The sequence below is a fragment of the Silurus aristotelis genome (assembly GCF_946808225.1).
Source record: "Silurus aristotelis genome assembly, chromosome: 13".
Lineage (NCBI taxonomy): Eukaryota > Metazoa > Chordata > Actinopteri > Siluriformes > Siluridae > Silurus > Silurus aristotelis.
The window spans coordinates 17,269,761-17,292,835 of NC_139586.1; the positions used below are offsets into that span (position 1 = coordinate 17,269,761).

General features: G+C 40.3%; 2 protein-coding genes across 2 annotated transcripts in view; one reads left to right on the top strand and one right to left on the bottom strand.

Annotated features, from left to right (window-relative positions):
• On the top strand, positions 1-17,235 carry ipo7 (importin 7). The gene is made up of 25 exons (XM_083558854.1): positions 1-267; positions 3,442-3,523; positions 6,283-6,436; positions 6,531-6,689; positions 6,779-6,935; positions 7,020-7,109; positions 8,048-8,142; positions 8,317-8,401; positions 8,498-8,632; positions 9,638-9,737; positions 9,844-9,920; positions 11,291-11,407; positions 11,560-11,649; positions 12,043-12,208; positions 12,339-12,499; positions 12,665-12,793; positions 13,140-13,206; positions 13,302-13,427; positions 13,782-13,879; positions 14,023-14,118; positions 14,208-14,428; positions 14,577-14,785; positions 14,905-15,111; positions 15,652-15,768; positions 16,181-17,235. Exons 1-25 carry the CDS (start codon positions 184-186, stop codon positions 16,276-16,278), a joined length of 3,120 nt encoding a protein of 1,039 aa, XP_083414980.1. The 5' UTR covers positions 1-183; the 3' UTR covers positions 16,279-17,235.
• Positions 16,932-23,075, bottom strand: part of pkd1l2a (polycystic kidney disease 1 like 2a) — a gene marked incomplete at its 5' end in the record, with an annotated part of 24,961 nt that continues 18,817 nt past the window's right edge. The window contains 8 exons of the mRNA XM_083559545.1: positions 16,932-18,278; positions 20,169-20,300; positions 20,380-20,481; positions 20,810-21,020; positions 21,156-21,316; positions 21,404-21,531; positions 21,605-21,738; positions 22,722-23,052. Coding sequence (XP_083415671.1) covers positions 18,159-18,278; positions 20,169-20,300; positions 20,380-20,481; positions 20,810-21,020; positions 21,156-21,316; positions 21,404-21,531; positions 21,605-21,738; positions 22,722-23,052 — 1,319 coding nt within the window. The 3' untranslated portion in view covers positions 16,932-18,158. The remainder of the gene's footprint in view (positions 18,279-20,168; positions 20,301-20,379; positions 20,482-20,809; positions 21,021-21,155; positions 21,317-21,403; positions 21,532-21,604; positions 21,739-22,721; positions 23,053-23,075) is intronic.

Here is a 23,075-nt window from a genome sequence, read left to right on the forward strand (position 1 = left end):
GCATCGCGGAGCGAGCGGAAGTAGTGTGGGGAAATTTTGGCGCTGATCTATCCGGCCCGGTCACAGCCTTCTTCCTTTCGCGCCGGTAGCTGGAGGAGCCGCGCGGCCCATGTGCGCATCGCCACGGGAGCTGGACAGATCGCTGAGCCTTTCACACCCCGACCCACCCTCTAAAGTCTGAATATGGATTCTAACTCTCTGATCGATGCCCTTCGGGGAACTATGGACCCGAATTTGCGTGAGGCCGCCGAGAGACAGCTGAACGAGGTACAGTCTTTGCGGGAGGATGATGATGATAGTGGCGGCGGCGGCGCTCGCATGCGTCGGGCCTGGTGCTCAGCGAAGCAGCGTGGAGTCTCGCTTTAACGCGTGAATATAAAGGATCCAAGGCCGCGGCTCTGCTCCGGTTCACCGCGCCGGTGTTTGTGTGTGTGATAGCTCTTCCGTGTTTATTACCCGCGACTCGAATTAGTCGGTTATAACGTAGCTCGAGGCCATTCACTTTTTTAACTAGCTAGACGCTAACTAGCACATAGAGGGGACCGCGATCACAATCTCCCGTGCCGAAATCGAAACTGATTTCACTCCCGAGTTTAGTTTTGCGAGTTTCTGTATCTGGTTCATTTGCTCCGCTGTATAATTTCGCTAGTTCATCCACCCTTCACCTCTCCCCGGGTCCGGAGTGTATCCGTTTGACGTACGCGTTTGCTCTAGCTAGCGTGCGAGAGTTAGCTTAGCTCTCTCACGTGTCATGTGGTTCTCTCTGGTGCCGCTCCGCTGCTGCTGTGGTGCGAGGTCGCTCGGACGCGTTCTTATAAACTGAAATGTTGATATCTAAGCGAATTGGGCAGACTAATGGAAAAACACGCGGTCAGCCAGCTGAATAAACAGGAGATAAAAGGAGCTGCGTGACTCTCAGGGCCGACAGGTTCGCTAAATTGGCGGAGATGAGAGCTAGCGGTGTGGTTAGCACTGTGCTAGCGGTGTGGTTAGCACTGTGCTAGCGGTGTGGTTGGGGATGAGGCGCGCTGGGGTTTTTCCGGGGGGGGGGGGGGGGGTAAAGGGGATGTTGGGCTTTTTAGTTTTATTTATTGTTAGAACGTTACCAGTCTTAGTTAGTTAGTTAGTTAGCTCACTTCTTGGCATAAGGTGATATTTGAATACAGGAACTAGTTAGTAGCAGTGGCTCAGGGGATTTACATGTCCTACAGAGCTGACTTCAGGAATTCGGAATGACGTATATATTATATAAAACTCGTCTTTCTAACTCAATTTTTTGGTTAATTATATTTTTATATGGCAAATAACAGGCTAGAAAGGCGAGTACTGTATTTGTTATACTATTAATGGTTACTATCTCATTAATACTGTATTCATACGTTATTAAATTACTATATCAATAATGCTATATTGATAGGTACTGTACCAATAATACTATAGTGTTACTACATCAATAACAAAATATTCATGCTGTATTGATTGGTACTATTTATTTATAATACTATATTTATTGTCTATATTGTCATGTCCCTTTCTAAAAAAGTCCAGCGGTTTATATGAAAAGTTCGAGTAAACGTTGAATCAGCAGTGAACAGTGATGTGAGGAAGTGCTCTATCCTGGGTGAGTCATGTGTTGTATCCAGGGTGAGGCCCGTGTCACTGTCACTGCTCAGATACTGTGTGTGTCTGTATATACAGAACACTGATGCCTAGAGAGCAGTTCAACACAATGCCTCTTTTTCCCCCTCTATAGCACTGTAGGATTCTCAATTCTGATTTGAGCGAAGGTGTTGATTATTTTTTCCGGAGCAGTAGGGAAGGAGTCTCCAGTGTCGGTAAATGTGAAGCGCCCTTCTCAGGCCTTTGGTGTGTGCATCTGAGATGCAGAAGTTTTTTCTTTCTTACTTTTGTTCAAAAGTTGTCTTAATGTTAAAAAACTAATATGGCAAATGATTGTAGACAAATTCCGCAAAAACAAAGCAATGACATGTTAGAGATCTTTTTCAGACCGAATCACAGCATGCCCTTGAGTGCTTTGTTCCTTACATATACCATGCACCGGTGTGGCAGCTATTATGTAATCCAACCATCAGAGTTCTAATATTAAGGATCATTGGAAGTATGCAAAATGCTTTCACTATTAGGTCTTTGGAGTTTCACTTTTTGGTGATGTTCATTTGAATATCTGTAACAGTTCTTTATGTTCTCTGTGGTTTAAAACCCTTTTAGAACTTCTAACAAGTGTTGACCATGAGTGGCTCAGAACCACAGAGTGTTGAAAAGGAAACGGTCTTTCATGTGAAAGTATTTTCCAGCAAAAATTTAATTTATAATGTTCCCACATTCAGATACTAGTCTGAGCTTTTTCTTTTTTTTTTTTACTTAAATATTTGAATTGGCTATTGTGATTGTGTCACTGCTTTTCTAAGTACTTTTGTCACTCCTTTACTCACAGTTACAGGTAACTGAAGAATAAAGAAACTTCTTTTATGCAGTTTGTTTAACTTTTTATTAAAGCAATGAAAAACTTGCATGTAAAAAACAAATAAAAAAAAAGCTTTTTTTTTTTTCTTTGCTTAATCTCCTCCTCTTACTTTATGAAACAGTTCTGCTGTAACATTTGTATTCATGTCCGTGTTTATTTAAATTTGATCAGGAAGTTTAATCATTCTTCATTTTGCTCAGTCGGAATTCAGTCCAGCGCTGTTGTCTGTATAAACGTCCTCAGCGTAATATGTTTACTGTGGATGATTTGCGGCGATCTGTTTCTCGTCCTCCCCGTGGCCTCCTAATGTGCCAAGCGCTCGGCTGTTTAAGAGGAAATGCTTTGTAAATGAGACAGAGAGGCCATTCGAACGCAGGAATGTGTTCTCCATTGCGAAGCCACCGTGCTGGCTCGTTTCCAGACAGTCCATGTGGACGACAGGCTTAGATTCCTGGGTGCTGACACACTTGGTGCTGAGAGAAAGAGAGAACATGCAACACTGGTGACATGGCAATTCACTTTCCTTCAGCCTCTTGATCTGATTAAAGAAAATATCCTGTATAAGGAAATATGGAGAGGTCGCTTTGGGGGTCTGTGGGGAAAAAACACTATTTTCAGTTGTTCCTTTGACTAATCATAAATATTCCTGAGAGTGCTCAACTATTTTCAGCGACTTGAGTATATAAAAAAAAAAGTCAGCGTTGCGTCACATTACAGCGGGTTTGTTAGGCAACAGAAGACCGGGATAAATAAACCAGGAATCTTTACGGTGAGCTCGAGTGTAGGGTTTGCTAAGAGCTCAGAAAAGCATATGCTGTCTCATGTTACTGGATTTCAGTATCATGACTAATTCCTGGAAATTCTAATTCTGTTTTATTGGCTACTGTATCTATATTTCAGCCTTTTCTTGCCAGAAAAGTTAATGTTTTTGTCTCTTCCCCCCTCCTTTCTAACAGGGCCACACACAGGTGAACTTTACTCCTGCGTTACTGGAGGTGACCATGTCCGAACATCTGGATTTGCCTGTTCGACAAGCAGGTACACACATTTTACTACTGGACCAGTGTCTGTTCTCGAGAGATCGCCTTTCTACAATTCCCATTTAAAGGACTGAAAGATTTCTAAATTGTCAAGATCATTTTATTAGCTCAATCTACCACCTGTGGCTGGTGTTTGCACAGCTGTCATTCTGTCTGCCTGTGATTGTATACATCTTGTTTTTATTTGTCCTTGCATGTTTCATATGGCTCCATTGACATGCGTATAGTGAGCATCATATTCTGAGCTACTTTTGTCTACTTGGCCTTGATTCAGTTATTTTGAGCACTACATTGCTCTAAGACAGGGTGGCTGTACGTATAGGGTCTGGAGGAGCGCTCCCTTACATTCCTCGGATGTATGTCAAGTTCTTATTGAAGGGCTTGCAACAGCTGCTCGGCATGTTTTGCGTTAAAACTGAGACAGACTTTTTTTTTTTTTACTCTGTTAGTTTTACCCCTCGCAGCTTTCTCAGTTCAGCACTTGCTATCTGGAATTGTCAGGTCTGTCAACTCGCAGCTGTCACACCACATACCACATTGTAAAAAATAATAAAGCTGTTAAAATATGGAGCCCTAAGCGTGGTACAAGTAATGAACAATGTGTACACAAATTTAGTCGAGTCACCAGGTTAAACATAGCACGTAGTACCTGTCGCTATTGTTCGTCTGTGTGCTCTGCTGGAGATAGAAACTAGTAATTCTATGTCATTATATAGCAGGATTGCATTCCTTTTAAAGCTTCCTTTGTAATATTGATCATTAGTGATATTTTATTACAAGAATTCACAAGTCAGAGTCCATTTGACTTTTTAGTTCTAATACAGTAATCCTCCACTTTACCGCGGTTCGAATCTCACACCCCCGGTTTATCCCGGAATTGCATTTGTCACACAACTAATTTGTATAGCTGTTTTCCCCAGTCTCTCTCGGATAGCACGATAGACCAAAAACTGTATATTTGCATTGTATATTATGACAATGTACAAACCATAAGAAGTGGGTAGCACGGATTGCTGGAATCGGGGAACCCAGGACATTAATGGCACTTTTACACCACCATGTGGTGCAGTAACAACTCACTGATCCTACATTTTAACATTTTAATTGCTAAATGACCCCTATGGCATGCACCCATGCACAATTTGGTTATCTTTAGTTAAGTATTGCTCGTCTACAGTTGTTTCAACTTGTAATAAATTGTAATTATTTACAAGTGAAATTGTAAATGAAATACTATGTAAAGCCTCCACAGACTCCGTGTAGTGGTGTAATGTAGACGTGACTGGGATCCTGAAGGAAGAAAGTCAGAAGGTTTATTTTTTCTTCTGACAGGGGCCCTTATTTGTTAACATGGTGCTTTGGTTAAGGCTGGTTGCTTGTCATGCAGTAACTCATTTACAGGTTTCATTCATTTATCTTCATGAAATTTACCATCCTATTCAGGGTTTGCAAAGTTTTAATTTATACATTTGTTTATTTTAGGTAGCAGACCAATTAAGTTAATTGCAAATTTCACATGTGGGCACAAACAAATGACTGCAGAAGAGCGGAGCCAAGTGGAATTATTTAAACGTTCTGTGGAAGTGGCTTGATCAGAATCTCCCACCACACACAGACTCGCACAATTTAACATTTAGATTTTTATAGTATGTGATCTGTGACTAGCATATTGTTAGGTGATTTTGTAACCAAAAACTAAACAATTGAAAGCTGTTAGCTGTATCATTAGATGTGCAGTAGTATTCTGTGGTCATTTCCATCAAGTACAATGGAGCAATTGATCGGCTGCTTTGTCTCTAAATTCTCCACAGCCGAGAACAGTTACATGTACATTAGTAAATAGATGGTGAAGGTACTCCCTTGTTACAGAGAGTTCTGGAAAAGGCGGAGTACCTGTTCCTTGCTGTACTGCAGACAGACAGTTGCTGAATCAGCATTGGGGAGGATTTTGGCTACATGGGTATGTTCGTGTCAGCAGTCTGTGTTCTGATTCACTCCCATCTAAAGCATCCCATAGCCTTATAACAGAAGACTGCAGAGTGGGCCGGTGGGCCATACAGGATAGGTCTATGCCCCCATATCACACTGCTCTTTTACTTTTAGCATGGACACGCGTGCACACCCTCTCTCTGAGCGACCCTATTGACACCAGGCAGAGTTTGTTTTCCCCTGCTGTCATCTGGCCTGCGGTGCCAATTTCCACATGAAGGAAAGGCTGGTCTACAGCCCGTTGTGTCTGCTGAATACATGAGTGGATTGAGGTTTTTAAAACGGTTCCTGACTCTTACTGTGTGTGGAGATGAATACAGTAAAGAGCTGAGCTTGAAAAGCACACCTGCTCTTATTGAGTGCAAACTCAGCTGCACTGATGCAGGAAGCCTGCTATAAATCAACCTTTCAGGACACAACTGAACAGTCAGTCTTCCTCATTCCTTTAACCCACACATTCTTATTACATTCATTCCATTTTTCATTGAATGATTTAAGGCATGCATAATTTGAGTGCATAATCATCATATTCTCCGTAAGTAGGTTGAGTAGGTTCGGTATCGTCAGTTTCCTTAGCCTGTTTATCAGTGACGAGACTTTCTAGTTTTTTTATGCCTGTTGTATGGCGTAGATGAGTCTGAAACGAGGACCGCCTTTGATTTATGAGCATAAGCTCTCATTTGTTTGGCAGTATAAGCCTATATTTTGTGTGAAAGCAGTTCAACTTGCACAATTATTTAGTGACTAGTATTCGTGTGTCCCCTCTAGGTGTAATCTATTTGAAGAACATGATCACGCAGTACTGGAGCGAAGGTGACAACACTCACAACGAAGTGCCTGGCAGCAACATCCCCGAAGAGGATCGCCAGTTCATCCGAGCCCGCATTGTGGAGGCCATCATTCAGTCCCCAGAGCGCCTCAGGTGACACATGCACGCACAAGCTGCAAAAGGGATCAGTTTGTTCCTTAATTGCTTTTCTCTCCTAACGGCTTTTCTTTTCGCTGTGTGCCTCCAGAGTGCAGCTCACCACCTGCATTCACCACATGATTAAGCATGATTACCCCAACAAATGGACAGGCATCGTAGACCAGATCGGCTTCTACCTGCAGTCAGGCACTAGTGGTTGCTGGCTGGGTATCCTGCTGTGTCTTTACCAGCTAGTGAAGAACTATGAGTAAGACCACAGCACAAACGTAACATGTTAGTGCACTACCTACCATTGGGATGGGATGAGAGTTTCTGATTCAAGTGTATGCATCACAGGTACAAGAAACCAGATGAACGTCAGCCGTTAATCGCTGCCATGCAAATCTTCATGCCCATGCTGAAAGAGCGATTCATCCAACTGCTGCAAGATCCCTCTAGCGACTCAGTGCTGGTGCAGAAACAGATCCTAAAGATCCTCTATGCTCTTTTTCAGGTAGTCTTGCTTGAAATCTTAGGGTTTTAATGTTTCAAATGAAGCTTGTGTTTAATGAACACTTGATCTTTTTCTTCCTCACAGTACAATCTCCCTCTGGAGCTGATTAACAGGCAAAACCTGACCGACTGGATGGAGATCCTGAAGACAGTGGTGGACAGAGACGTGCCGCCGGTAAGGCTGTTCAGGTTCTTACTGGAGTCACAAGTTCATACTGTATAAAAGGCTGTAGGTAAAGAGGTGTGCGTGGTGTCTGTCTGCGTTTAGTGCTGTCTCCAGTCTGTGTTTTACAGTCTGTGTGACTGTGCTCATACCACACCTGCAGCCACAGAGCCAAAGGAGATCATAGTACTGGCCTTGTGACGTCAGTGTGACCCTTTACCACTGGCCAGCCTCCAATCTCTCCTACAAAACCAAATTGTCTGTTATTTCCTTACCTGTTTACTACTAAACGTTAAGAAATGGGGCATGCCGTTAAACTCAAATATTCTAAAAGAGGACTCATTTTAATTAACAATCACTGTACCACTAAGAGAATGTAGACACCTGACCATCGCTCACAAATGTGGTTCTTTCCCAATCCGTTTGCACAAAGTTGGTAGCCACAGTTATATAAACATTCTGCATGTTGTTGCATTACAATTTCCCATTCATTTCCTTCACAAAGATTCTTGACCTCAGCACCCCCTTAACACCTTTTGAATTAACTGAAATGCTACTGTTGAATAGACAAATCACACTCATGCTCAAATTTTGTATAAATCCCAGGTGATTAGAAGATTTTATAGTGTATGAAGTGCATAATCATGCTCTCTAATGATTAGTCATAAATCACTCATTATTTTTTATTATTGTGTACCTTTTTCTTTGTACATATTTCTCGTACCGTCATCGTATAGTCAAAAAAAAAAACATTACTACCTTGTCATGAATATATTAAATATGTTTAATTTATTAAATATTTATATAATCGTGTCATTTAGTCAATCAATTGAATACATATATTTAATATGTATTTCCACCACAAGCTCATGCCACCGTTGAGGTTGATATTCACGTCTTAGTTCTTACACAGACTGTTGACTGATGCATACTTGCATGTTCCTCTTCAGGAGACCCTGCAGGTGGATGAAGACGAGAGACCTGAGCTGCCCTGGTGGAAGTGTAAAAAGTGGGCTCTCCACATCTTGGCTCGGCTCTTTGAGAGGTACAATACGCCCTCTCTCTCGCGCTCGCTCTCAGCTCTCAGCAAAAACTCTCTGCTGATTTAGCAGCCCACGCTGAACAGTGTGAAATGCTGGACTAGTTATTTTTGGCTGTCTTTTGTGTATTTAAAACTGTAAAATGACATCATTCCCAAATGTTTTGTTTGTCTCTTTAGATATGGCAGCCCTGGCAACACTACCAAAGAGTACACAGAGTTTGCCGAACATTTCCTCAAGGGTTATGCAGTGGCAGCTCAGCAGGTAGGAAGTGAATACAGAGTGAAGATGATTAACTTGGACGTGTCCTTGATTTATTATGCATCAATGTTGAAATCTTCTTCCTGCATATCTTTACAGGTGCTGCTGAAGGTTTTGTATCAGTATAAAGAGAAGCAATACGTAGCACCCCGAGTCCTGCAGCAGGCCCTGAACTATATTAACCAGGGTATTGCTCATGCAGTCACCTGGAAAAACCTAAAGCCTCACATCCAGGTAAATGGATTTTGCTGTGTGTGCACGCCGTGTTACAAGGCGGTAGCAGTCAGTTATTGTTTTCCTTCAGGGTTTGTAGTCATTTTTGGTACGCTGTGAAACTTGCAGTTAAGCAAGTTTTAACCAGGTTGCAAAATCTTTTGAGGAACCAGTTAGTCCTTTCAAAACATTTTCTTTCTTGCTGCTACCTCTATCACTACAAATGTACAAAACATTTTCCGGCAGAATAAAAGTGGCAATTAAATTCTTAGTTCAGTTGTTTTGCCAGTTGTCCTGCATAATCAAATATAAAACAAGCTTAATTTATTGGTTTATTTATTTAAAATCCATTAATTTGTGTTTTTCCAATTTTTGTTTGGCACAATGGCATTTTGTGCCAAATAAAGCTTTTTTTTTTTTTTTTTTTTTTTTTTTTTTTTTTTTTTACCAAATCACTAATCATTTTCTTTTTAATTGTACACAAGTATAAATATACTAATATAGTAGTAAGAGTATAAGAGTACTAAGATAATAAAGATACAAAGATACTAAAAGTTACTAGATGGTAAAATACTAACAACAAAAAAATCTCAGGTCTTGTTAAATATTAGCATTATCTGGGGGTTCCCAATGGATGCTTTATTCCTGCCTCCATGTTTTTTTTTTCCTTAGTCCTTTAGGTTATTGGACTCATTAAGCATATTCAGTAAGGTCTAACGAGGGCCTTACTCCTGGATATGATCAGAACAAATATTACGTGTGTATATATTAAAACTTTACATGAGCTTGTTAGGGAAAATTAAAAGCAGGAGTAATAACAATGAACAAACATAGACTATTGAACATACATGCTATTAGAGGTTTTTTGCTAAATGTAATGCAATCCTTTTGTTGGATGTGCAGATGTTCTTGCAGATGATTTTATAAATTTTTTATTACACAGTAAATAATTTTTGACATGCTAATGTTCTAACCATAAAATAAACCCAACTTTGGAGATCATATACAATGAATGTGTGATTGCAGGGCATCATTCAGGATGTGGTCTTTCCCCTCATGTGCTACACAGACAGTGATGAGGAGCTGTGGCAGGAAGATCCCTACGAGTACATCCGCATGAAGTTTGGTAAGAGCATGCGAAGGGGACCAGGTCCTCTAGAGTCTCGTTGTTGCAGATTAAACCTCATGAAAGAGAAAGCTCTAAAGGTTATTTAATTATTGTATTTGCTCAGATGTGTTCGAGGACTTCATCTCGCCCACAACGGCCGCGCAGACCCTGCTCTTCACTGCCTGTAACAAAAGGAAAGAAGTGAGTGCTCACAAAACGCCATCTGGCACTACAAGGCCTCTGACTGTTTGGGCTCACATCCATGTGTATAGGTCTTACTGCCAACATGCTGATGTATCTAATCAGCACCCTGCTGTTCATATAGCGTCACTGTTAAGCAGCTGCTTCGGCGGACTGAGAGCAGCATGACTGTTTGATTTCATGTACTGACCCATATATACAGAATTACAGTCTTTGTGTAATGCAAAATGTAGGAAATTATCTGGTGGCTTTCCCCCCTCAATCATAAAAACAGTGGCGTGGTGAGATGAAAAGCACGTTATTTTTCCCAAGTAAAATCCAAATTTACACTAATTTTAATTAATTTTAATTTTAGGTAAACCTTGTTGTTGAAAGTTACAAGTGTAAATAAGACAAGAAAAGTCTTCCTTTATTTATGTTTTTTTTTATGAATTATAGCAATGTGGTGTAATGTACACGTATTCATACCGGAATTTTTCCATACAGGGCTTTTGGTTTGGTACACTTGTTTCGAATTTGGTCATTTTTAATGATATTGTGTATCATTACACCACAATATCGCAAATATCATACTGGCTGTAGGTAAAGAGGTGTGCGTGGTGTCTGTCTGCGTTTAGTGCTGTCTCCAGTCTGTGTTTTACAGTCTGTGTGACTGTGCTCATACCACACCTGCAGCCACAGAGCCACCGGAGATCATAGTACTGGCCTTGTGACGTCAGTGTGACCCTTTACCACTGGCCAGCCTCCAATCTCTCCTACAAAACCTATAAAAGGGTTAATGCTTGTACATAATGCTGTGGGGAAACGTACAGGTTAGCTGCAGCAGAACCCTTGTAACACAGAAAATACTAGGAATTCAAAACATGCAAATGGAAACCAAGCAACACTATATGAAATATAAACAATGACTGAAATTTGCTTTTCATATCAAGAGTCAACCCCCGATAATTCACGGCTCGGAAAATTTGCGGGTTCCTTGTTTGTGGATTATTTTAAAATTCCCGGGAATCCAAAACGGGCCCAAATATTCAGGAACGTTAGGAATAACATTTTTTAACTGTGTTCACTAACAAATTTAATAAAATTTTTAAAAACGTTATTTTATTAAAGTGACGGTGTCCAGATGAATTCACTAAGGTACCATAGGGGTTGCGGGGGTGTGTCCAAAATTTGCGGATTTTCCGAACTCGTGGTCTTGGAACGTAACCTTAGTGAGTTCTGGGGGATCACTGTATGCCGTTTTTAGGGCAAGACAATTACAAAAGTAACTATCAAAATTAAAACTGCTGTTGGTTTTATTTATTTATTTTAAAGAAATATTTATAAAATGCACATGCATGTTATTGAGCATTTATGTGTGTGTGTTTCAGGTATTACAGAAGACTATGGGCTTCTGTTATCAGATACTCACTGAGCTCGCCTCAGATCCCCGCAAGAAGGATGGCGCACTACACATGATCGGCTCCATGGCAGAGATTTTGCTTAAGGTCCTAACAGTGACTTTTTCATGTTTTAAATTCAGACCAGTGCTGTTTTTTTTTTTTTTTTTTTTGCAACACTTGAAGTAGCAGAATTTCATCATGGACCACGTTGTGCCTGTATCATGATCGACTTAAATTTTTCTGTTTTTGCTTTACAGAAAAAGATCTACAAAGACCAGATGGAGTTCATGCTGCAGAACCATGTGTTTCCTCTCTTCCGTAATGAGCTGGGATACATGAGAGCAAGGGTAAGGAGCAGGCCAGAATGCTTTTTTGATCATTCTCCAAAAACATCTTAATCATGGTTTGGAACTTGAATGCCAGTGTTGGTCTTTTAAATGTTCAAAGAGCCATAAACACACAGGTTAATTAAATCACTATTTTAACATTAGTGAACAGTAAAGTGTATTACAATAAACAGTTTTTAGTTTAAAATTTTGCAAATGGACTTGCAGACTTTTTTCTCTCTGCTGTTGCTGCGCTGAACATGTTCTGTGTAAAGTGTTTGAATTCTTTGGCTTAGCTTCTGCTCTAACTTATGTAATGTGTCTTTCATCACAGTGGAGTGTCACCATCTAATGTGTCTAATATAAAAAAAAAAAAAAAACCTGATTGCTTATGAATTTATTCTTCTTGCCCAGGCTTGTTGGGTGCTGCACTACTTTTGCGAGGTAAAGTTTAAGAGTGACCAGAACCTGCAGACAGCCCTGGAGCTGACTCGCCTCTGCCTCATCAACGACAACGAGATGCCCGTTAAAGTGGAGGCAGCTATCGCTTTGCAGGTCCTAATCAGCAATCAAGAGAAAGGTAGGCGTCTTTCCCTCTGACTCGCTTTCTCAGCACTTCATCTTTAATGCAGCGTGGGAGCTTCTTAGAGCAGCGTCTGTGATAATGGACAACCTTTTTCTTTTCTTTTTTCCCCCTGCTCCATCAACAGCCAAAGAGTACATCACCCCCTTCATCCGGGAGGTGATGCAGGCGCTCCTTCACATTGTGCGTGAGACTGAGAATGACGACCTCACCAACGTCATACAGAAGATGATCTGCGAGTACAGCGAGGAGGTGACTCCTATCGCCGTGGAGATGACCCAGCATTTGGTAAGGTCACAAAGACTGACTGCTGTTTCAAAATTGATTTTTTTTTTTTTTTTGTGCTCCCAGGTTTATGTAATACAAGCACATAGTGTAGCTAATGTTCCCTTATGAATATTTTACTTGTGTGCCTTTTATTGCTTGCCTGAATGCCTGATATTCCTATTGCAGGCTATGACCTTCAACCAGGTGATTCAGACCGGCCCTGATGAGGAAGGGGGCGATGATAAAGCAGTCACAGCCATGGGCATCCTCAACACCATCGACACACTCCTCAGTGTGGTGGAGGACCATAAAGAGGTCGGTGCAGCCACACACCCACTCACTGGATTTCTCATAACAGCAGGCTGGTGCTGTGTTTGTCCTTATCATTCTATTCTCCCTGTTGTGCATCATAATGCTGACTTACTTCCTGCCACCCACAAGTTTCAAGGAACACATACTGTTTCCCCAGCTTTCTGTAACATGCCTCATAGGCAAAAACAAGCTCTCTAAGCATAGCACAAAATCAGAGCTTGATATTTACAGTTTTTCAAAGGAACATTTTGTTTTATTTGCAGCAAAGTTTGTGATTTTTTTATTTATTTTTTCCTCCTTTGCTCGAGGCAGCTAGCAAATCGCTGATTAGTTTACTGTTCCGTTTCAGATTACGCAGCAGTTGGAAGGGATCTGTCTGCAGGTGATCGGCACAGTGCTGCAGCAGCACGTGCTTGGTGAGGCTTGCATTTCAGTTTACGAAAACAGCATTCCACAAAGCGGCTTGTAATTACTCTGGCATGCTTTATTGTTGTTAATTTCTTTCAAACAGAGTTCTATGAAGAGATCCTGTCATTGGCTCACAGTCTGACCTGTCAGCAAGTGTCGCCACAGATGTGGCAACTTCTTCCCCTGGTCTATGAGGTCTTTCAGCAGGATGGTTTTGACTATTTCACAGGTAAAATCCAGGTTGCAGATTCAATTGGATTTTTATTTTTATGGGACAACTACATTTACACTATAAAATCTAAGTCAATAAGATTGAGCTTTCTTAACAAAGCTGTTTTAATTAACCAACTACCCAGCACAACTAAGTCATTCTGGCTGTTTCCTAATTGTTGATTCTTTTCCATGTTCTGAATGTAATTTATCATAACTGATATATTTCGATAAACAGTTGTGTAAATGTTTATTCTTATTTTAAACAGGGTTTCTATTCATTTAAAGCTGTCCTAAACAAATGTATTGTAAATGATAAAGGATTGTTCAGAATAAGTATAGCTTTTTCTAATAACATAATGTTTAATTGCAGACATGATGCCACTCCTCCACAACTACATAACGGTCGACACAGACACTCTTCTGTCTGACACCAAGTACCTTGAAATCATCTACAGCATGTGCAAAAAGGTGGGATCTCATTTAAACATATTCAAGAAACTTTATTCTGATTAAAGATCTCAAATGACCTGCAGACATTCCACATAATTTTTTTTTTCTCCCAGACGTTGAACGTAGTTGTTGGGGTTTTTACTAATTCCCGTTCTTTTCAGATTCTGTCAAGTGACCCAGGAGAAGACCCAGAGTGCCATGCTGCCAAGTTACTTGAAGTGATCATCCTGCAGTGCAAAGGACGTGGCATTGACCAGGTACATTAAACCAGCCTTTCTCTCTCACAGCACAATCGATTGTCTCTTATAATAACTGCCCTGGAAAGTAATGTTGACTGTCTGTGCAGGTGGTTCCACTGTTTGTAACCACAGCTTTGGAACGTCTGACGAGGGAGGTGAAGACCAGCGAGCTGAGGACCATGTGCTTGCAGGTGGCCATTGGAGCACTCTATTATAACCCTCCTCTGCTGCTCAACACGCTGGAGAATCTTCGCTTCCCCAACAACACCGAGCCCATCACCAACCACTTTATCTCTCAGTGGCTCAAAGATGTTGACTGCTTCCTTGGGTACTTGCCTTTTAACATTGAACGCTTTACTGTCTAAGTGAAGCCAGTTGTGTTTATTACTGAAGGAATTAAACATCATGCACACTAAGCCAAAATAGGCTCTTTCTTTGCATATAGTGTAATAGATGTTGTCTGGTCGTTCTTGTAGGCTTCATGACAGAAAGATGTGTATATTGGGGCTGTGTGCTTTAATGGATCTGGAGCAGAGGCCACAAGTTATTAATCAAGTAGCTGGACAGCTCCTCCCTGCTGCTATCCTCCTGTTTAACGGCTTGAAGAGGGCCTACGCCTGCAGGGCCGAGCATGAAAACGATGATGATGATGACGACGAAGATGCAGAAGAGGAGGATGATAATGGTAACTTATGTTGAAATGCTTTTAAGTATCTCTAAGTAAGAAAGTAGTACTAAGCTTGCTCAGGATTTTGTTAGCATTGTGTTGACCTGCAAACATTATCATGTGTTGTCTCTGTTCAGCTGAACTCGGAAGTGATGAGGATGACATCGATGAGGAAGGGCAAGAATACCTTGAAATGCTCGCCAAGCAAGCAGGAGAAGATGGTGGTGATGAGGATTGGGAGGAAGATGATGCTGAAGAGACTGCATTAGAGGGATACACCACCGCTGTTGATGATGAGGACAATCCTGTTGACGAGTACCAGATTTTCAAAGCCATATTACAGAGTAAGCACACTTTATTTGTAATGTTCTTTAAATATCTGAGAGATTGTAGACGTCTTAATACTTATTATAAATTACACAAATTTGACTGAAAAGTCCTGCTTTAAAAGAAGCCTATTACACTAAAAGGACCAGTTCTATTTCATCAGGCAAGATAGTCATTTTATTAATTCATATTATTTATCAAAACACTGGTGTTTTTTTTGTGTAAAGGAAGCTTACTGCCTCATGGTTAGCATTGACCCAACTTGCATGTCCAGTCATCACACTGTTGCTTGAATCATATTCAAGTTTGGATATGGAGGAAAATATTCCAAAGTTACACAACTGTGCCATCTTTGTTGGTGGCAGTGTTGTTAATGATTTTTGTTTTTGATTCACAGTACTAAGCTGGAGAATGTTTCCCAAATGTTAGCTGCAATTCCCTTTAAAACTCAAACTGCAGATTCTGGGCATATCTTAGATGATTGATGGCATTTGTGGGGTGTGGGAAATTTTCTTAACTGTTCCTTTAACTCCCTGGCTTTCCTTTTTTTTTTGTAGATATCCAAACCCGTGATCCCACATGGTACCAGGCACTCACTCAGGTTTTGGATGAAGAGCAGGGTAAGCAGCTTCAGGATATCGGCACACTTGCAGACCAGAGACGAGCAGCACATGGTAAGGAAAAGGACATATATTTAGAGTTAGTTATGTACGTGCACGTGATATTGAATTAAAGACCGGTGATTGACAAACTTGTAACTGGTGATACTTGGAATACACCTCAGTCTAATTCTCACCCACTTGCTGGTTTCACTCATTAGATGGCCCTGTGCACGGTGGTCTATAACAGGATAAGAAATTGAAACTGCTTATAGTTTAATAATGCTTTCCATTAAATGCCTACAAAAAGGGTCACACTGTGTGTATAGATTTCAATTTGCATTATTTCTTTTTTTCTCATTTGAGTTGTCTTTAGAATAAAAATATTAAGCAATCTAAATATGTAATAAAAATCTTGTTTTTTGTTTTATTTTGTATTCTGGCATCTCTCTCTCTCTTCTCTCTTCCTCTCTCTCTCTGGTTCCAGAATCAAAGATGATTGAGAAGCACGGAGGTTACAAATTCACGGTTCCAGTGGTGCCATCCACTTTCAACTTTGGTGGCAGTGCCCCTGGAATGAATTGAGTTGTCCTTTTCCCCTCCCCTTTTTTACCCTGTGACTGATTGTAGTGAAGTGAAAAAAGCTTGTGTTGTTCCCTCAAGTAGTGGTTCCAGAACTGGTTCTTCTCACTCACTCTTCAATCTGACTATCAATCTAAGACAGCACCAGAAGACGTGGGATGGCAACCAAACGCAACCAATGGCTGGGAAAAATAATCCATGAACTTTAAAGAGAGAAAAAAGAAGCTCTGAACAATGTTGTCTTATGGAATCCGTTTACAAGAGGGATCCCATGGCGGCAGCTCTTTTTCTTCCCACCTACATGCATTGGGGGCTATAAATAATCAAAATTGTTAGTGGGACTGAATCATCATTTTCACTGTTCTGGCCAAGGGGCCTCTGGAAGATTATACCTCTGGCAGTAGAGTGTCCACTTTTTCTGCATAAATGGAAATCATGTTATTGTATATACAAGCAAAGGCTCTTAATTTTTGAGCAGCCTGGACAACCAACCAGAGGCATTTGTAAGGTGACAAATGTGTATTCAAATGTAGCATATTGGATACTTGTCATAGCACTATGTGATGCCTGAAATCTGTAAATTAATAACTAGCACTTTCATATTGTTCAGGTCTCTTAGCCTTCTGTATCAGACTTCAAAATTTTTTTAAAAAACATAATTGAAGCTATTTAAAACAGAGTACCTGTAATGTTGTTACTTGGCAGGCAGGTTGCCCCATGATGTCTGGTTGTCTGAATTAGCTTTCGGTGGAGGGGGCAGTACTTCTGCTTGTAATGGAAATGTTTAAGGTTCCAGAAAACGCTCTTAGTGTTCAATTTAGGACATTTTGTTAAGAGCACTGAAGGTGTGAGTAACTAATTGCCGCATGTACAATTGGGCTGGATTGTGAAGGTCTCAAGCATTTGGTTGATGTATGGATGAACCATCTATATATGACATTAAAAAGAAAAATGACTTCATTGGCCTCTGGTAATATAAGTGTCTCATAAATATGCTTGAAAATTCTCCACACAAGTTATTTTACTACATATGTAATAAAACAACATAAAATGCTGTTAAAGGAAGAAAGGCAGGGTGATGCAAGAGTTTTATTTTTTTGAATACCTGCATTTTTAATCATTATACAACAGAAATTTGCCATCAAGTTCATAATTCAGTTGTTATAGTTCATGATCATGGTCAGTAAATTAAGTTGCTGTTATCACTTATGGCACGATCCTTTTCCTTTTGTAACTTATGTACCTGAGATAGCAGTAAGCACATCATCTAAATCACTCCGAATTCACCCCTCTATTGGGAAAACTGACTGTTACAAAGTACTGGAGACTCCTTCCTTTACATTTAAATAAACATCTTACTGACAATTTTGCCAGATCAATGGTTAGACTTTTTTTTTTTCTGGGTTTTTTTTTTCTTTTCTATTGTTTATTATGCTGAGTTTATATGAAGTGTCCACATCATTTAGATCAAGATGTTACAGCTGACTTGACCAGTAATGTTTAAACTTGGGTAATGGAACCATTTAGCTAGATGAATATATTCTTTGAAGAACATGCTTCGTACATCTAACACAAAAATACTAACATCAGTAAGTATTTATTTATACAGTTAGTATGGATTATGATTATTTAAGGAAACCAGAAAGACACCAAGCAGTTAAAAGCCCTAAAAGTACTAAAACCCAAAGGGCCATGTTTTACTGTTTATATAATTAAGGCTTACACTCCAGTACATGAAACAACTTTCACATCAGGCTTTTAAATATAATTACAGCATTGTACATGAAGATATTAATAGCTCTACAGTTTCCAAAGACCAAAAAAGCATTACATAAAAGCCTCTATTATCCACTTCATATACCACTTTTATCTCGATCGTACATTTAGGAAATGGCAAAAGGTGTTGCTTTTGGTTCCTCAGGCAACTGGTTCTTAACCTTGATTCCGAAAAGGCTGCATATCTTTATCAGCATCATGTCCACGATTTCCTCTTCTTCAGATGGCTAAAGACATAAAATAACATTTTAAATCAAGTGTCTGAAATTTATATATATATATATATATATTTATATATATATATATTTATATATATATATATTTATATATATATATATTTATATATATATATATATTTATATATATATATATATATATATATATATATATATATATATATATATATATATATATACACACACACACACACACACACACACACACACACACACACACACACACACACACACACACAGTGAGGAAAATAAGTATTTGAACACCCTGCTATTTTGCAAGTTCCCCCACTTAGAAATCATGGAGGGGTCTGAAATTGTCATCGTAGGTGCATGTCCACTGTGAGAGACATAATCTAAAAAAAAAAATCCAGAAATCACAATGTATGATTTTTAAACTATTTATTTGTATGATACAGCTGCAAATAAGTATTTGAACACCTGTCTATCAGCTAGAATTCTGACCCTCAAAGACCTGTTAGTCTGCCTTTAAAATGTCCATCTCAACTACATTTATTATCCTAAATTAGATGCACCTGTATGAGGTCGTTAGCTGCATAAAGACACCTGTCCACCCCATACAATCAGTAAGAATCCAACTACTAACATGGCCAAGACCAAAGAGCTGTCCAAAGACACTAGAGACAAAATTGTACACCTCCACAAGGCTGGAAAGGGCTACGGGGAAATTGCCAAGCAGCTTGGTGAAAAAAGGTCCACTGTTGGAGCAATCATTAGAAAATGGAAGAAGCTAAACATGACTGTCAATCTCCCCCGGACTGGGGCTCCATGCAAGATCTCACCTCGTGGGGTCTCAATGATCCTAAGGAAGGTAAGCAATCAGCCCAGAACTACAAGGGAGAAGCTGGTCAATGACCTGAAAAGAGCTGGGACCACCGTTTCCAAGACTACTGTTGGTAATACACTAAGACTTCATGGTTTGAAATCATGCATGGCACGGAAGGTTCCCCTGCTTAAACCAGCACATTTCCAGGCACGTCTTAAGTTTGCCAATGACCATTTGGATGATCCAGAGGAGTCATGGGAGAAAGTCATGGGGTCAGATGAGACCAAAATAGAACTTTTGGGTCATAATTCCACTAAACGTGTTTGGAGGAAGAAGAATGATGAGTACCATCTCAAGAACACCATCCCTACTGTGAAGCATGGAGGTGGTAGCATCATGCTTTGGGGATGTTTTTCTGCACATGGGACAGGGCGACTGCACTGTATTAAGGAGAGGATGACCGGGGCCATGTATTGCGAGATTTTGGGGAACAACCTCCTTCCCTCAGTTAGAGTTGGGTCGAGGCTGGGTCTTCCAACATGACAATGACCCGAAGCACACAGCCAGGATAACCAAGGAGTCGCTCTGTAAGAAGCATATCAAGGTTCTGGCATGGCCTAGCCAGTCTCCAGAACTAAACCCAATAGAGAATCTTTGGAGGGAGCTCAAACTCCGTGTTTCTCAGCGACAGGCCAGAAACCTGACTGATCTAGAGAAGATCTGTGTGGAGGAGTGGGCCAAAATCCCTCCTGCAGTGTGTGCAAACCTGGTGAAAAACTACAGGAAATGTTTGACCTCTGTAATTGCAAACAAAGGCTACTGTACCAAATATTAACATTGACTTTCTCAGGTGTTCAAATACTTATTTGCAGCTGTATCACACAAATAAATTGTTAAAAAATCATACATTGTGATTTCTGGATTTTTTTTTTAGATTATGTCTCTCACAGTGGACATGCACCTACAATGACAATTTCAGACCCCTCCATGATTTCTAAGTGGGAGAACTTGCAAAATAGCAGGGTGTTCAAATACTTATTTTCCTCACTGTATATAATATAGTTATGGGAAAAAATATTCATGTAAATCCCTTGTACCTTATGGTGTATTTGTTCTTCAGAAAACGCCACCAGGATGACTGATATAAATAGGTTGAGAACCACAAACGTCATGAAAATGATGCAAGACCCAATGACAAATGCTCCAAGAACAGGGTTGTATTGCAAAACCTGGGGTTTTTATAGGAAAATGAAAGTTACAATGATGATTATCATTATTGAGGAACAGGTTTATGATGATCTTGCATACCTCCTCATAGTTAAAGATCCCCAGCTGTAAGCTTACGATGGTCTTGGCAGCATGTAGAACAGTGTGGTATGAGTAAAGCTTCCAACCATACATTAAATTACTCTGTGGGAGGATGAGCAAGATAAGAAATGTTATATTTATGGTTTTATGAGCATTGTTTGATTGCATTTTACACTACTGGAAAAAAATTCTCTCTTCCAGGCTTTTTTTTCTTCTTCACTGTTAGTCTTGTCATGCTACCCTTAAGGATCCCTGCTGATGTTTCAATTATTTGTTGCTTCTGCTACGATGGATTGCCTTGCAAATATGACATTTGGTGTTTGTGGTGCATCCAAGTAATATAAAATTGATAGTGAAGGCATGAACCTGGCCTACACTTGTTAGAGCTGAGAATACACCTGCAAAACAGATTCATCTCCACATTTCTTACAGCAATGGAGTAAGCCAAGACCATAATCGTCATGACGATGAGGAAGCCAGAGATGTCGTTCCAGGCCCGGCGCAACGTCGCAGTGATCATTTGCAGTTTAGGGTTGAGGCGCAGCAGGTGCCACAGTTTGACCGTAGCCAGCAGAACCAAGAAAGCTATAAGGTATCCAAGAACTCCATCTGCTGCGGCAGTTTCGTGGAAGCTAGCATGCCTGGCAAAGGAGCAAAAAGTTATTGGAGATATCTGGCGAGCAAATGTTGGCTGACTAACAATTTCCATATTTAAGAATAATCCCCTATTTTCATATCAAAGGAATTCAAGGGATTTAATGTCTCAAAGCACTTACTGGTCTTTGTGGGTTTGATAGTACTCAATATCCCGGTTGCCCAACAGTTTCCTCTTGATAAAAACACACAGTGCACTCCAGCTTAAAATAATAATGACTAGCTCCAAAAGATTCCACTTGCTTTTGAAGTATTCCCACTTGTGCTGTTTCATAAGCTTGCCCTGGAAAAGGATATACTTACATATATTCTGATTCAATATGAAATCAAGCATAATCAAAACGGACAGTTTGCATGTGAGAGCACTGACCTGCTGAAACATATAATAAAGAATGAAGAGAAAATAGATGACCTCGGAGGCCATCATGAAAATATGAAAACCTCCAGTTGACTGATAAAGGCGGACGCTTTGTAGTTCACTGCGATATTGGAACGCTCCTGTAAAACAAAATAATATCTGGATCTCATACATACCAAAGAAACCCAGAATCTGCATGAAAATTCGACTCACCCACGGCTGTGTTTTCGAACATTAGTGTGACGATACAGAAGAGGTTGACATTGGCGTTATACACTGTGAATTCCACAAAAAACGCCCGTGTGTATTTGTCCAGCCAGATGTTATCATAAAGGTATTGAAGCAAACTGTGGAGGAAGGAAACCCCAAGCTTCAGAAAATGACATTTCTGAATATAATTAAATTAGCTGTAATGCAGAGGGTAATACAATACAAGATACGACTGCATTGGAGAACTGCGGAAATCTTAGTTTAGGCACAGTACTGTTAATTACTCTAGTTTGATTGGTCAAAAAATTATAATGAATTATCGATAACTGCGTGACTTAGGCGGTTGTCATCATTCTAATACTACATTGTTCTGTAATAACAAATAACCCGGGACTTGTATGGGAGATACGCCACATCATCATCTTATTATTTTTCTCTCTGCTTCACCCATTAGGGGTCGCCACAGCGGATCATCCGTCTCCATACCCTTCGGTCCTCTACATCTGCCTCTTTTAACCCAACTCTCTGCATGTCTTCCTTCACCACATCCATACCCCGCCTCCTTGGTCTTCCTCTTTCCTCCTTCCTGGTGGTTCTATCCTCAGCATTCTTCTACCGATATACCCCATGTACCTCCTCTGCACATGTCCAAACCATCTCAATCTCGCCTCCACATAATCTAATAATATGGTGTAGTTTTTTTTTTTTTTAAAAAAAGATCAAATATATAATGTATTGTTTACGTTCTAAGACCCCTTCGAGCTCCAAAATCCCGCAGCCCAAATTTTGAAGGAAATTTGTTAGTGAAAACATCGTTTGAAATGTTAATAATAACGTTCCTGAACAATCGGTCCCGCTGTGCGGATTCCTGCGAATTTTAAGATAATCTGCAACTTCCTGTTAGTTAGGTTCCAAATGAGAACCTGCAAATTTTCCGAGCAACAAATTCCGAACCGCAAATTATCAGGGGTTGACTGTGCCTTCTTCTGCATCAAAGAGTAACACCACACTCTAATGTCATAGCTGTAATAATTCACAGTAGAAAACCCATTGTGTCTTTAAAATCTAACATGTACAAAATAAATACAATCTTCTTCTCAACACTGCACATCATCAGTACCTGCTTGCATTTTGTTTGTTAGGCCCCAGGTCCACAACAAAGCCTCCACCTCGGTAGAAAGCCATTCCACCCCAGATAGGGTGCGCCCTGAGTCTGGACTGGGTTTGGTACCGCCATGGCATGAGAAAACCCCTAGACACATTTGTATCTGTCGATCGGTTCCAGCCAGGACCATAGGAGCCCATGTCCTCAACCTCCCAAGAGTATGGGGCATGACAGTCATGAATGGAGCGTCTCATGAAACTGGAGGTTCTGCAGGAGTCCTTGTGCACTCGAACCTGTCGGAGTCGAGCGTTACCCACAAGCTTCGAGTTTCCATCTGTGATAAAGCCTAACATAATGACAAAACTACAT